We start from the raw sequence: 12,734 nt of genomic DNA on the forward strand, positions 1-12,734 counted from the left end.
ACACTGCTGACTCATGTTCATCTTGGAGTCCACTAGGATTCCAAGGTCCTTTTCCACTTCTGTGCCACCCAGCAGGTCATTCCCTAGGTTGTAGGTGTGCTGGACATTTTTCCTCCCTAGGTGCAGCACTTTGCATTTCTCCTTGTTGAACTGCATGCTGTTGTTTTCTGCCCACTTGTCCAACCTGTCCAGGTCTGCTTGCAGCTGTTCCCTGCCCTCCGGCGTGTCCACTTCTCCCCATAGCTTTTGTCTTTGTATTTTTGAAAAAGCCCAGCCAGTGCTTTATCTGCCTTATTACTTTTTTCTTAACTGTCTCTCTTAAAGGCCCAAATCTGTTTTTCTGGCTTTTGTATTTCAGTTTCAGCTATCTGCCCCTAGTTTTGATTAGTTCTAATAAAATGGCCTTTTCTGGGACAACATATGAAATTCCTCTGTCTTTCTGAGCATCACATAAAAGTCTTTCAGTCATTTTAATATTTCCTTATTAATATAACTAGTCACTTCAACAAATTTACCTCTAAGAGCTGCTTTGGCAGCATCCCACGACAACAAAGGTGATGTCTCAGGTTGATTGCTCTCTTTCATATAACTTTTTAATTTTTTTTAAATTTTAATGCAAAAGCCTATAATGATAAAGCAAATTATATTGTTTCACACCATATGATGAAATAAGCTTGAGCTCATGAAAGCTTGTGCTGTCTCTATATACCTTATTTAGTTGGTCTATAAAGGTGTGTATCTACTCTGCCTTTTGACTGATTTTAGACTAACAATGCTATCTACCTATCTCAGAACAAATTATATTCATACTCCAAGTTTTCCTGTTATTGCTGATCTGTCCAAAAGTAAGTGCATATTGGTGTGTGATTGGTTACTTTAAGTAGTTGAAAGCAACATTTCCCTGAAATTAACATTATTAAGGGTTCTTCCTTGCCCCCACCCATGCTCCACCCTCCCCTCCAAAATCAACGTTCTGTTCCATTTCTGCCAACACCTTGCAGAACTGAGGCCTCCATGATGAAAGACAAGAGGTCAGAACCGGACTGACTGGGGCCCATCTGTGCTAGAAAACATTACTGAACATATGGTGGCTATCTTTGGAAACAGAACAAATAGAGATAATGAAAGACTGACTAAATCCATTAGGCCCTCAAAAGAGAGACTGAATAAGATTTGCTCATATCTTTATGGGACATCAACAATGATAAAATAAAGCATGCTAAAAAATAAGGACAGCTACACTGGTTCTTAAAAATAGGTTCACAGTACAAAGCTGCAAATTTTAGACCATATCAGTCTGAGCTCAAAGCTCAGCCTTCGCTGGTGACTTCAGTGGTTCTACAACTGATGTACCTAACCTCAACAATAATACAGCAAACAAAACCAGTAATAAGTCTACAAACGTAAAAGGCTCCATCAGTTTCACAGAAAACATATGAAAGCTATTTATACCATTGGCATCTGCAATGCAGTCCCCTATTTTCTGCAGTTAAAAAAAACCCCCAAAATGGTTACAGCTAATAGAAGCATGCTTATAGACATGAGCTATATTGCTTAACGCTGACCGCAACATTGCAGTTGGCTAGATAAAAATAAATCTTGGTCAAGATTGTGTCAACAAGTCAGCAAACAGCTGACACACTCTGTTCTTGTATAAACTGACCCCACAACTTTGGTCGGCATTGAATTATTTAGCCTGAGTGCTCCCAAGTGTCTGTTCTCATGATACGACACTCTAATAAGCTTTTAATTAAGTATATTGTTACTTATAAAAGCTCATGCTTCTCTGAACCATTTAGTATCCAAGATGCCGCCCTGCCCTACCTTCTTTCTGACTTCAGACTAACACAGCTAATCACCTCTTCCCTCAACACTGTAATGAAGGCAAGCACTAGGGAAGAGATGCAGATGGCTTATACCTGTGTATCTGACTTCGTTGGTATCTATTTGACTTCAATGCCTAACAAATGCTTTAGAGAAAAGGTGTCTTCGTTAAAATTCGAGAACCTCTGATTTAGTTTATGGCATAAGAAGTCACAAATATTTGAGAAAATCCTCCAGCAAAACTAGGAAAGCTCAGACTTTATAGTCCAGATATTCTGAAGAAAAACAAGCTCTTCTCTGAAACACCTTTCAAGCTACCTTTGAGAATCACAGAGGCACAAAACAATCCCTTGCAGGCTGCCGTCTGATTTAGTTTCCAAAGCCAGCACTACAAGCAAAACTGTGCAGAGAGGCTGCAAACAGCTGCACAGAGGTCTAAGGAGTCCTGGCCCAGCTTGTTGCTGGTCATGGGTGCGCACATACGTCTGGGCGTATAGTGTGGGGGGCACAACTCTGCTGCTACAACAAGAATCGGGCCCCTCACGACTCCTCCGCTGTCAGACCTGGCAGGCCAACATCTTATAAATTAGGTTCGAGTGTTTTTGGCACTCTGACCAAAAATGTTGCTGACCCCTGTCGTACAGTATATTCTGTGAAACCTTACAGAAAGTCATGAATCAGACACTTGTTTTCACAAATGCATTCAATCAGATACACCTCATGGTGTTAAAACCACCCCCACCCCCAAAAACAGAACCTATTGTAAAACCAACATGATTTTCAGCCTGGTTCCTAACAGAGGAAATCAGAAACTAGAGAACAATAGCTGCTGTTATAATCTGTAGAGAGAGGTAGGTAGCCTTGTTAGTCTGAAGTCAGGCAGACAACAGGGTAGAGATGTACCTTAGAGACTGCCTAAATCAGAGATGCATAAGCTTTCACGTCCTTTCTTTCTTGAGGTTTTGAAAGGATGTGCATATCATTTCACGGCATCCAATAAGGTGAGTTCTTACTCACAAAAGCTTATGCATCTCTGATTCAGTTAGTCTATAAAGTGTATCTTCACTCTGCTTTGTACCTGTTATAATTTATATGATATCAATGGCGCACTTGTGTTTGCCAGCAGCGTGCAAGGCAGTTTAATGAAGAAAGGAGGCATGCGACCATGAGAAAGAGAGGCTGCTAGTCCTCAAAGACAGAACCAGGGCCTGCAATGGCTCTTGGGAGTATAAATTCAGAGTAGTTGGATTTTGGAAGACAATCCATCAGGATTTAGCAGTGGCATCAATCCAGCAGAAGAAGGAAAGGGAGGAATCAGAGATTACACCAAGGCTGAGAACCTGTCAGGCAGGAAAAAGAGTGGAATTGTTGACCTATGTACAGACACAAGCCACCAGGCAGCCTAATGCAAATCAGGGTCCTGTTGTGCAGGACAGTTCACAAACATAGAGACGCCTCCAGCCCTGGAGAGCTTCCATCCATGAAGACAAACCAAAGGTTTAGGAAGACACAGAACAACAAGGAAGTGACTTTCCAAGGTCCAGTCCTAACTACAAAATTACCAACCAGTGCCAGGTAGGCCATATAACCCTACTTGGGGGAATATTTTACTGGCAGCAAGAGCTCCCAATGCAAATGGTACCTTTTAAAAACTGCACAAAACAGAGTGATCCATTGTCAGAGAAAAGTATGTTGCTGTTATCAGACAGATAGATTGGTAGGAGTATCAGATTTCAGGGAACCCAGAACTTGGGTCCATGAACATCAGTGATTCAGGGGTAAAACTTCTTATAATAAAAGCACATAATAAAATGAAATAAAACTCTTGCTTTAACAGGATGCCGCATGCTGAAAAAAATGGGGACATTTTGTTCACCATCAGCTTTACCTTGTCAAATCCTTTTGTTCCTCCATGAAGGCTGTTGGGCTTATTGTTGATGGCTAATTGATATTCCTTTCCCTCCAGAATAAATTTCCCTTTAGCAATTCTGTTGGCAACACGCCCAATGACTGCTCCAAAGTAGGGGTGTTTGTTGACATAGCCTGGCAAAAATAATGAGTTGCTGTTAAAAAATAAAATTCATACTTAACCATGAGTATTGAGGGGGCAGCGAGACGGGGAGCACATGGCAAAAGCAGCTCAAAGAGTATGGCTGCGAGTGGCAGATGTCAGAAAGGAACATCCTGGCAATGGTGAGCAACCTGTTTGAAGCTGAGGGCAACAACATGCAGGAGCTGTCTGAAAATCTTTATTTACTGGTTTGGTTTCTCAGAGGCATCTGGTTCTGTAGCAGAAGGGGCCTGCCCATGAGTGCCTTTCTGTACAACCCTGCTCTCCTCACAGCCTTCAATAATAGGAATGTTTCAGTCCCAAAGCATACGGCTTGCAAAACCAGGAAATGGTTAAGTCCCTTTAAAATATTTGCCTTTGCAGGAAAAAGGGTTATTAAGGCAGGAAACAGAGTCAAGAGACACTTCCCATGCAACACAGCCATGACAAGTCCTAGCCCAGTGAGATAAACACAAGACCATCCTTCCTGTTAAATTTCCTGAGAGTAGGATGCTCTCTACAAAGACTTTAGAACAGAGGTTCTCAAACTGTGGTATTCAGACCACCACTGGTCTGCAAGCTCCATTCAGGTGATCTGCAGAAAGGTGACCTAAGGCTAAAGCTGATAAACATTACATCCGACTTCCCAGAACTTTGCTCAAAAAAACAGGCACATCCATTGCATTAGAAAGGTAAGATTACTGATATTAAAATATGAGTTGTGTGCTTTAATTTGCAGAACAAAAAAAGTTTAAGTGTTCCGCTGAGACCCTCAGCAATTTTCAAGTGGTCCGTGAAAAAATAAGTTTGAGAACCACTGCTTTAGAACAAGGGTCATGCACAGGAAGTACTGGGCTAGGTGGCTTTCTCAGGACTCCAAATTAAGTCTGAGTTGGAGCCCAGGATGGGAGCCAGCTCTCCTGGGTCCCAATCCACTGCTTTAGCCACTGCTTGCAGCCCCTGCCTCACAGTCCCAGTAAATGGAAACTTCACAAGTGCTTAGGGTAATTCAGTTTGGGCAGGCTGTTTTTATACACAGGAGTTTAGCCAAGGGGATCAGATATGGGGCAGCCATAGGAGACCTGGCTGGCACAATGTTGTTTGCCTCCCTTTGTGGTAGGGATATAATAGGACTTGCTTTACTATTAAGAGCTGTTAAACATCAGGGAAGTATTAGAAGCTGCCAGTGGCAAGAGAGATTTGTGCTTATGGCAGAGATGTAACAAGCAGCTTTTGCATCCTGGGCTGGTACCCCAGTAACCCATCTCTAGTTATGCTACTCATTCCTGGTCTTTGGTTCCCAACCCAGCTCCCCTTCCCCTACCTTTCAGGGTATTTTGGGAGGGAAGGTCTCTTCAACAATTTATCTCTCTCACAGAACAGAAGCATGGCTCCTAGCAGGCATGCTCCACAGAACCAAAAGCAAAATCCTAGAACTCACTGGCACTTGAGCAAATTTTTAGTGCTAAATTCAAGGAGGTAGTACAGCGATGGGGCTCACATGCAGATATTGCCTCTGTTTTTGTCCCTGTATGTGCTCAGGAAAACAATTATGAGAAGGTTAACATTTTTCTAAAATAAAGTCTTTATTCATAGAAAAGGTCTGAAACTCTCAGAAAGACCATCATTCACAGACCCTACATTTTCACCTCAACCAGGGTTTGCCCACAGACACATGCACTTTATGGAAAAAACAAAACCCACTTTTACCAAACTAAGCACACACAAGGAAAAAACTGCAGGAACTTGCATTGAGCCCTACAAGATAAAGCACTAGTCTCTGCTGTAGACTCTAGTTAAAGTTTGAATGGTAATATGGTACAGCAGTGGTGCTCAACCTTTTGACTCCACAAGCCAGATAAGTGATGCAGGGCTGGTCCACAGCCTGGATACTTCATGAGGTCAGTGCAAGGGGCTGGGCCCTGCATACCTGGCCCAGGCCCCACACTGTCCTGGCCCAGCTCCATGTGCCTGGATCAGGCCCCGCACCAGCTCAGCCAGGCCCTGCACCACTCCAGCCCCTTGCATCTTGGTCTTGCATGCCTGATCTAGCCTGCAGGCCCATGCTAACCACCCACATTGCTGCTCCTGGCTTGGACTGTGAAGATCCTGATGAGCCCAAAATAGCTCAACAGAGCCAAAGAGCCATGGCAACACAACTAATTAAATTTTTTACTAACTCTGGGAATTAGGCTTTATTCAGCTGAACTTTACTGCTGCTACAAAGGTGCCAAAGCATTATATAAGTAGAAGTTGCTTCTTGTCCAATTATAGATTCATAGATGTTAGGGTCTGAAGGGACCTCAATAGATCATCGAGTCCGACCACCTGCATAAGCAGGAAAGAGTGCTGGGTCTAGATGACCCCAGCTAGATACTCATCTAACCTCCTCTTGAAGACCCCCAGGGTAGGGGAGAGCACCACCTCCCTTGGGAGCCCATTCCAGACCTTGGCCACTCGAACTGTGAAGAAGTTCTTCCTAATGTCTAGTCTAAATCTGCTCTCTGCTAGCTTGTGGCCATTATTTCTTGTAACCCCCGGGGGCGCCTTGGTGAATAAATACTCACCAATTCCCTTCTGTGCCCCCGTGATGAACTTATAGGCAGCCACAAAGTCGCCTCTCAACCTTCTCTTGCGGAAGCTGAAAAGGTCCAGTTTCTCTAGTCTCTCCTCATAGGGCTTGGTCTGTAGGCCCTTAACCATACGAGTGGCCCTTCTCTGGACCCTCTCCAGGTTATCCACATCCTTCTTGAAGTGCGGCGCCCAGAATTGCACGCAGTACTCCAACTGCAGTCTGACCAGTGCCCGATAGAGGGGAAGTATCACCTCCTTGGACCTATTCGTCATGCATCTGCTGATGCATGATAAAGTGCCATTGGCTTTTTTGATGGCTTCGTCACACTGCTGACTCATGTTCATCTTGGAGTCCACTAGGACTCCTAGATCCCTTTCCACTTCTGTGCCACCCAGCAGGTCATTCCCTAGGCTGTAGGTGTGCTGGACATTTTTCCTCCCTAGGTGCAGCACTTTGCATTTCTCCTTGTTGAACTGTATTCTATTGTTTTCTGCCCACTTGTCCAACCTGTCCAGGTCTGCTTGCAGCTGTTCCCTGCCCTCCGGCATGTCCACATCTCTCCATAGCTTTGTGTCATCTGCAAACTTGGACAGAGTACATTTCACTCCCTCGTCCAAGTCACTGATGAAGACATTGAAGAGTATCGGTCCAAGGACCAAGCCCTGCGGGACCCCACTGCCCACACCCTTCCAGGTCAAAACCGACCCATCTACCACGACTCTCTGGGTGCGACCCTCCAGCCAATTCACCACCCACTGGACTGTGTAGTCATCCAAGCCACAGCCTCTTAACTTGTTCACCAGTATGGGGTGGGATACCGTATCGAAGGCCTTCCTGAAGCCTAAGTATACGACATCCACCCCTCCTCCTGTGTCCAGGCGTTTCGTAACCTGGTCATAAAAAGAGACTAGATTGGTCAGGCATGATCTGCCTGCCACGAACCCGTGCTGGTTTCCCCTCAGCATAATTTGTCCTGCCGGGCTCTCACAAATGTGAGCCTTGATAATTTTTTCAAAGACTTTGCCAAGGATGGAGGTGAGACTGACTGGCCTATAGTTGCCTGGGTCCTCCTTCCTCCCCTTCTTGAAAATGGGGACCACATTGGCCCTTTTCCAGTCCTCCGGGACTTGGCCCGTGCGCCACAAGCTTTCAAATATTCCCGCCAGTGGCTCTGCAATGATGTCGGCCAGTGCCTTCAGCACCCTCGGTTGGAGCTCATCTGGGCCTGCTGACTTAAAGGCATCCAGTTCTTCCAAGTGACTCTGTACCGTCTCAGGGTCTACGCATGGAAGTCTGGCGCCTTGCTGCTGCCTCTCTACAACCCCAGTGAGAGACTTTTCGTGCCCCTCGCTTAGGAACACTGAGGCAAAGAACTCTTTGAGAAGTTCAGCCTTGTCCCCTCTGTCCGTCACCAATTGTTTCTGCCCATTTAGCAGGGGTCCTATTCCTCCCTGGGCCTTCCTTCTACTCCCTATATATCTAAAAAACAATTTCTTGTTGTCTTTTACTTGGGTTGCCATCCTCAGCTCCATGGTAGCTTTGGTCCGTCTAACTGCCTCCCTACAAGCACGAGCAGAGGAGGTATATTCGTCTTTGGTGATCTCTCCCTGTTTCCACTTTTTATGTGCTCCCCTTTTGGCCCTTAGGCTGCCCTGGATTTCTGTGGTCAACCAGGGAAGCCTCCTGGCCCCTTTCCCTCTTTTGCCTCGCTCGGGGATCGTATTGCTTTATGCCCGAAGGATCGTTTCCTTAAGGCACAGCCACCCTTCTTGGGCTCCCATCACTTCAAAACTCCTACTCTGCAGTGCGTCCTTGACTAATCGCCTGAGTTCATTGAGATCAGCTTTCCTAAAGTCTAGCACTTTCACCCTAAGATCAGCTTTCCTAAAGTCTAGCACTTTCACCCTAAGATCAGCTTTCCTAATTAGACTTCATGGATTGGGAGATAGTGAGTTTCCACTGTAAAATGGATTGTGCCCTATGTCCCTGAACTATTCAGAGACAACTGCCTTTCCATAATGTTGGAAACAGGAGTTTAGAGTCTCTTAAACACTTGTAAGTGTTGACCTTCAAATTTACTTTAGTACATTTTGGGCCCTAGGTTCTGGTGGTGGGTGCCAATCAGGTAAAGAGCTGGTGAATGCTAAATGACTATATGGCAGTGAGGAAATTTCCAGATTTCTAAAAGCCCTCATCTATCCAGATGCCACAGACTAATGGTTGGCCACCTCTGGTAATTCTTGCTAAAAATCTGAGTAAACAATGCAGGACAAGTTTGCCCCCTTAGACCTCTTGCCACAGGGAAGAGGAGGAACAAGAACTCTCAAGATATTAGGTTTCCTTATCCATCAGGGGGGCAAGGTTGGTCCTGTTTACAGAACAGGATCCAATCTCAAACCACTCCTGATTCTCTAGTATCTACACAGGTATCAGGACCACCCTAAGGCCAGAAACAAGTATGTGGAAGCCCTACTCCTCTGCCTGCAGAGGACAAACATCATGTCTCCATGAGAGGAAAGCTTTAGATGCTTATCTGACCCTACATCACCACCCTGCCCCACAGGTCTCTGCTACATGCAGTTGTCTTAGGAGGGCGGCAGATGTAGTAGCTTGTCATACTCCCCTCCCACCCACCTGCACCCTCCTTCTTCAGAAAGGTTCCAAAAAGAGCCCACCTGATGGGTGCTGTTGCATAAGAATCCCACCTCCATAGGTTTGCTTCCTTCCTAAGAGATGTGAGTGCTTCTCCTCTCTGCATTCAGCTCTTCAATGAAGATGGCTTCCTCTGTCTGCTACTTTTCAGTGGAGAAGAAAAGAAAAGGCCAGATAAAAGACAGCTGACCAGACCCCTACTGCCAAGGGGTTATAGATCACCAGTGCCTATAACTCTCCCCAAGCTCTCCAGTTCTCTGAGCTGTAACGAGGGAAGAAAAAGCCAATAAAAAGGAATGAGGCAGCAATTACCACCTGAGAACCAGAAAGAGACTGGGGAGTATGCAATCATATCCCTTACATTGTCACAACCCCAGTACAAAGACCTCATTTTACAATTCCCTGTCAAAGAGCTAACTTCCTTGCTTTGGGTATTTCCAAGATGGAAGAGAAAGCTGACCACAGCTTCAAGTGCATAACTAACCAACAGCAGCTTCCTCCTTCAGTCTCTTCTAACCCTAGTGACCCCCCCACAGGCTTTCACCATTTTTCATGTAACAAGCTACCTACAGTGCTGCACTAATGCAGTTACGCTGGTTCTGGTTTAAGGGGCAGTGAACATAGCTGGTCCAGGCATGGCATTACCATGCAGCCCTACAAGGCATCCTTCTGCGTGGGGCATCTTTCGGGAACCTCCACTGGCTGCAAAAGTTTCAGAGTCTAACTTTGATTAAAATAACAGTATCCCAGCCACACAAAGGAGGCCTGCCTTGCTTTTGGGCACTCACATCAGTGTTTAGTCTGTACAAGGCCCATTTAATTGCCCATCCAAGAATGAAGCAGGTTATCCTATTGGAGCAGCCATATTTTAACATAGTCACCTATTCTTCTCAGCAAGCTAAGGTCCATTTTTCCTACCAAGCTTCAGATGTCACTAGTCTGCCCAGGGCTGGGGTGCTCCCATATCACTGACCCAACAGTCACAGTATCATAGAAAATTAGGGTTGGAAGGGACCTCAGGAGGTCATCTAATCCAACCCCCTGCTCAACACAGGACCAACCTGAACTATACCATCCCAGTCAAGGCTTTGCCTATCCAGGTCATAAAAATCTCTAAGGACGGAGATTCCACAACCTCTCTAGGTAACCTGTTTCAGTGCCTTACTACCCTCCTAGTGAGAAAGTTTTTCTTATTATCTAACCTAAACTTCCTTTTCTGCAACTTGAGATGATTGCTCCTTGTTCTGTCATCTGCCACCACTGAGAACAGTCTAGCACCATCCTCTTTGGAACCAGCCTTCAGGTAGTTGAAGGCTGCTATTAAATCCCCCTCAGTCTTCTCTTCTCCAGACTAAAGAAGCCCAGTTCCCTCACCCTCTCCTTATAAGTCATGTCCCTCAGCCGCTTAACCATTTTCATTGCCCTCTGCTAGACTCTCTCCATTTTGTCCACGTTCTTTCTGTAGTGGGGGCCCAAAACTGGACACAGTACTCCAGATGTGGCCTCACCAGTGCTGAATAGAGGGGAACAATCACTTCCCTCGATCTGCTGGCAATGCTCTTACCAATGCAGCCCAATATGCCATTAGCCTTCTTTGCAATAAGGGCACACTGTTGACTCATATTCAATTTATTGTCCACTGTAACCCCCAGGTCCTTTTCTGAAGAGCTAATGCTTAGCCAGTCAGCCCCCAGTCTGTCCTGGTGCATGGTATCATTCTGTCCTTAGCACTTGTCCTTATTGAACTTCATGATATGGGTGACTGGTGTCTCCTGAGTCAGGGGGGCATGTGACACCCAGCGGCCAGTCAGTAACTGGGGGGGGGGGGGGTCCCCTGTAGCTGATCTTGCCAACCGGGGGGGGAGGGGGCAGTCCCCCCACGGCCTATCGCACCAATCCAGAAGTGCCAGCGGTGCTTCTCCTGGTGCCCCCACTCCCTGGCCACTCTTCACAGGAGGGGCATTGGCGCTCCCACCTACCCCCCCTGTGTGCACGTGCACCCCCATGCATCCCCTACATGTAGCCACTGCTTCATGAGATTTCTTTTGGTCCAGTCCTCCAATTTGTTTAGGTCTCTCTGGATCCTGGCTGTACCCTAGCCCTATATTTACACCAGCTCAAAGCAGGTGTGCAACTCACATTCTGATCTAGTCACGTTCCATGCGGGAGTCTGACTCTCCCTTGCCCTGGACAATCCTTTGCATAGGAAAGAGTGGAGGGAACAACGCTACCACTGTGAGCTGGTAGTCTCTTCTCCCCATGTTGCATGGCAGTAAAGGACAAGGCAGTCAGTAATGCCAACTCTCGTGAAATTATTGCAAGAGTTGCGATTTCTAAGTAAAATTTAGTCCGACTCATGATTTCATGATAGTACTCTCAAATCTTAGGACTTTTTTTTCTGGTGTGTGTCATGCCCAACCAGGCCAGAACTGGCTGCAAAGTCCTGGGAGCCCAGGCAGCAGCGGAGCCTGGGCAGGGCCCAGCTGCGATGCAGTGCAGGGAGCCCTGCTGGGTCAGCACTGAGCCTGGGCCTGCAACGGGTGGGGGTGCTGCTCAGGGCGCATGCACAAGCAGCTGAGGGGAAGCAGGGTTAAAATGGAGCATCTCATTTTTTACATACCAAATCTTGATTGTTAAGAGTTTGTCTCTTGATTTTTGACATGGTGGGGTTTGCAATGCTGCAAAGTGGTATCAGGCGTCATAGCAAGAGGCTCCTTAGAAGTGGATCAGACCGGCATTTCTCAACGTGTGGGTTGCGACCCATAAGTGGGTGGCAAGAATATATGAAAGGGTCACAAACAAACTTTAAAAATGGATTCTCCTTAAAATAAAAGAAATACATGGGAAACTGTGGCTTTTCCCTTGCAGGCTGGCAGAGCTCCAGCCTATGGGGGGCTGCTTGGGGGCCCCACGCATGCAGTGAGGGGGACTGACCACATATTTACAAATGGGCCCTGGTCCAAAAAAGGTGGAGAACCACTGGGTTAGACAGTAAAGAATCAAGACCACGCATGCCCCGAGAAGTGAGGTAATACATATGTCTTGGGGGGAAAAGCAAACAAAAAGAATGGTTTAAATTTTAAACCCACCTTGTAAATGATCAAAGCCCACAACAATGTCGGAGGCTTGGCCATCCCTGCCTCTGGTTTCCAGCGCAGTGATTATGCAGCCTAAGGAGAGGAGCTCCACTTTCACCTTGTCTGACTTCAGCACAAACTTTTCCACAGCCCCCTCTTCGCCCACGTGCCCGAGCAGCTCTCTCTGCACCCCGGCCATGGCTCCTGAAGGGCCCTCGGGGTCAGCCGGAGCCCGGGACCCGCGCGAGCTGGGCGGGGACAGCTCGGCCGCGGCCCAGGAAGGACAACCCCTGGAGACGGGACTCGGCGGCCGGGCAGCCTGGAAGAGGGACAGCCTCACCGTGCGCGCTCAAAGCCGGCTGCCAGCCGGGGGAGCGCGCGCCAACTGCAGGCGCTTCCTCAGCCTGCCCTGCCCAAGGGTGTTCATACCCGAAAGCTTGCAAGGGAGAATATTTCCAGCTATATGAGTCGGTCTCATAAAAAAAGATTTCGGATTCCGCCCCCCCCAACAACAAAAAACCAAAAAACACCTGCTTGCCAGCCTTTGCGCTCACCC

General features: G+C 46.8%; 1 protein-coding gene across 2 annotated transcripts in view; it reads right to left on the reverse strand.

The window, feature by feature from the left end:
- The window catches only part of GALM (galactose mutarotase), a 40,293-nt gene extending 27,799 nt beyond the window's left edge, over positions 1-12,494 (reverse strand). Inside the window, exons 1-3 of one of the 2 annotated variants that reach the window (XM_019480068.2) lie at positions 12,191-12,277; positions 9,125-9,241; positions 3,713-3,867 (exon numbers count right to left, since the gene is read on the reverse strand). In XM_019480068.2, coding sequence (XP_019335613.1) covers positions 3,713-3,867; positions 9,125-9,143 — 174 coding nt within the window. In that variant the 5' untranslated portion in view covers positions 9,144-9,241; positions 12,191-12,277. Of the gene's footprint in view, positions 1-3,712; positions 3,868-9,124; positions 9,242-12,190 lie in introns of both variants that reach the window. The other variant, XM_006266165.4, reaches the window with a different exon arrangement.
- Between the last annotated feature and the right edge of the window lie 240 nt (positions 12,495-12,734).

The sequence above is a fragment of the Alligator mississippiensis genome, chromosome 1 (genome assembly GCF_030867095.1).
Source record: "Alligator mississippiensis isolate rAllMis1 chromosome 1, rAllMis1, whole genome shotgun sequence".
NCBI classification, from domain to species: domain Eukaryota; kingdom Metazoa; phylum Chordata; order Crocodylia; family Alligatoridae; genus Alligator; species Alligator mississippiensis.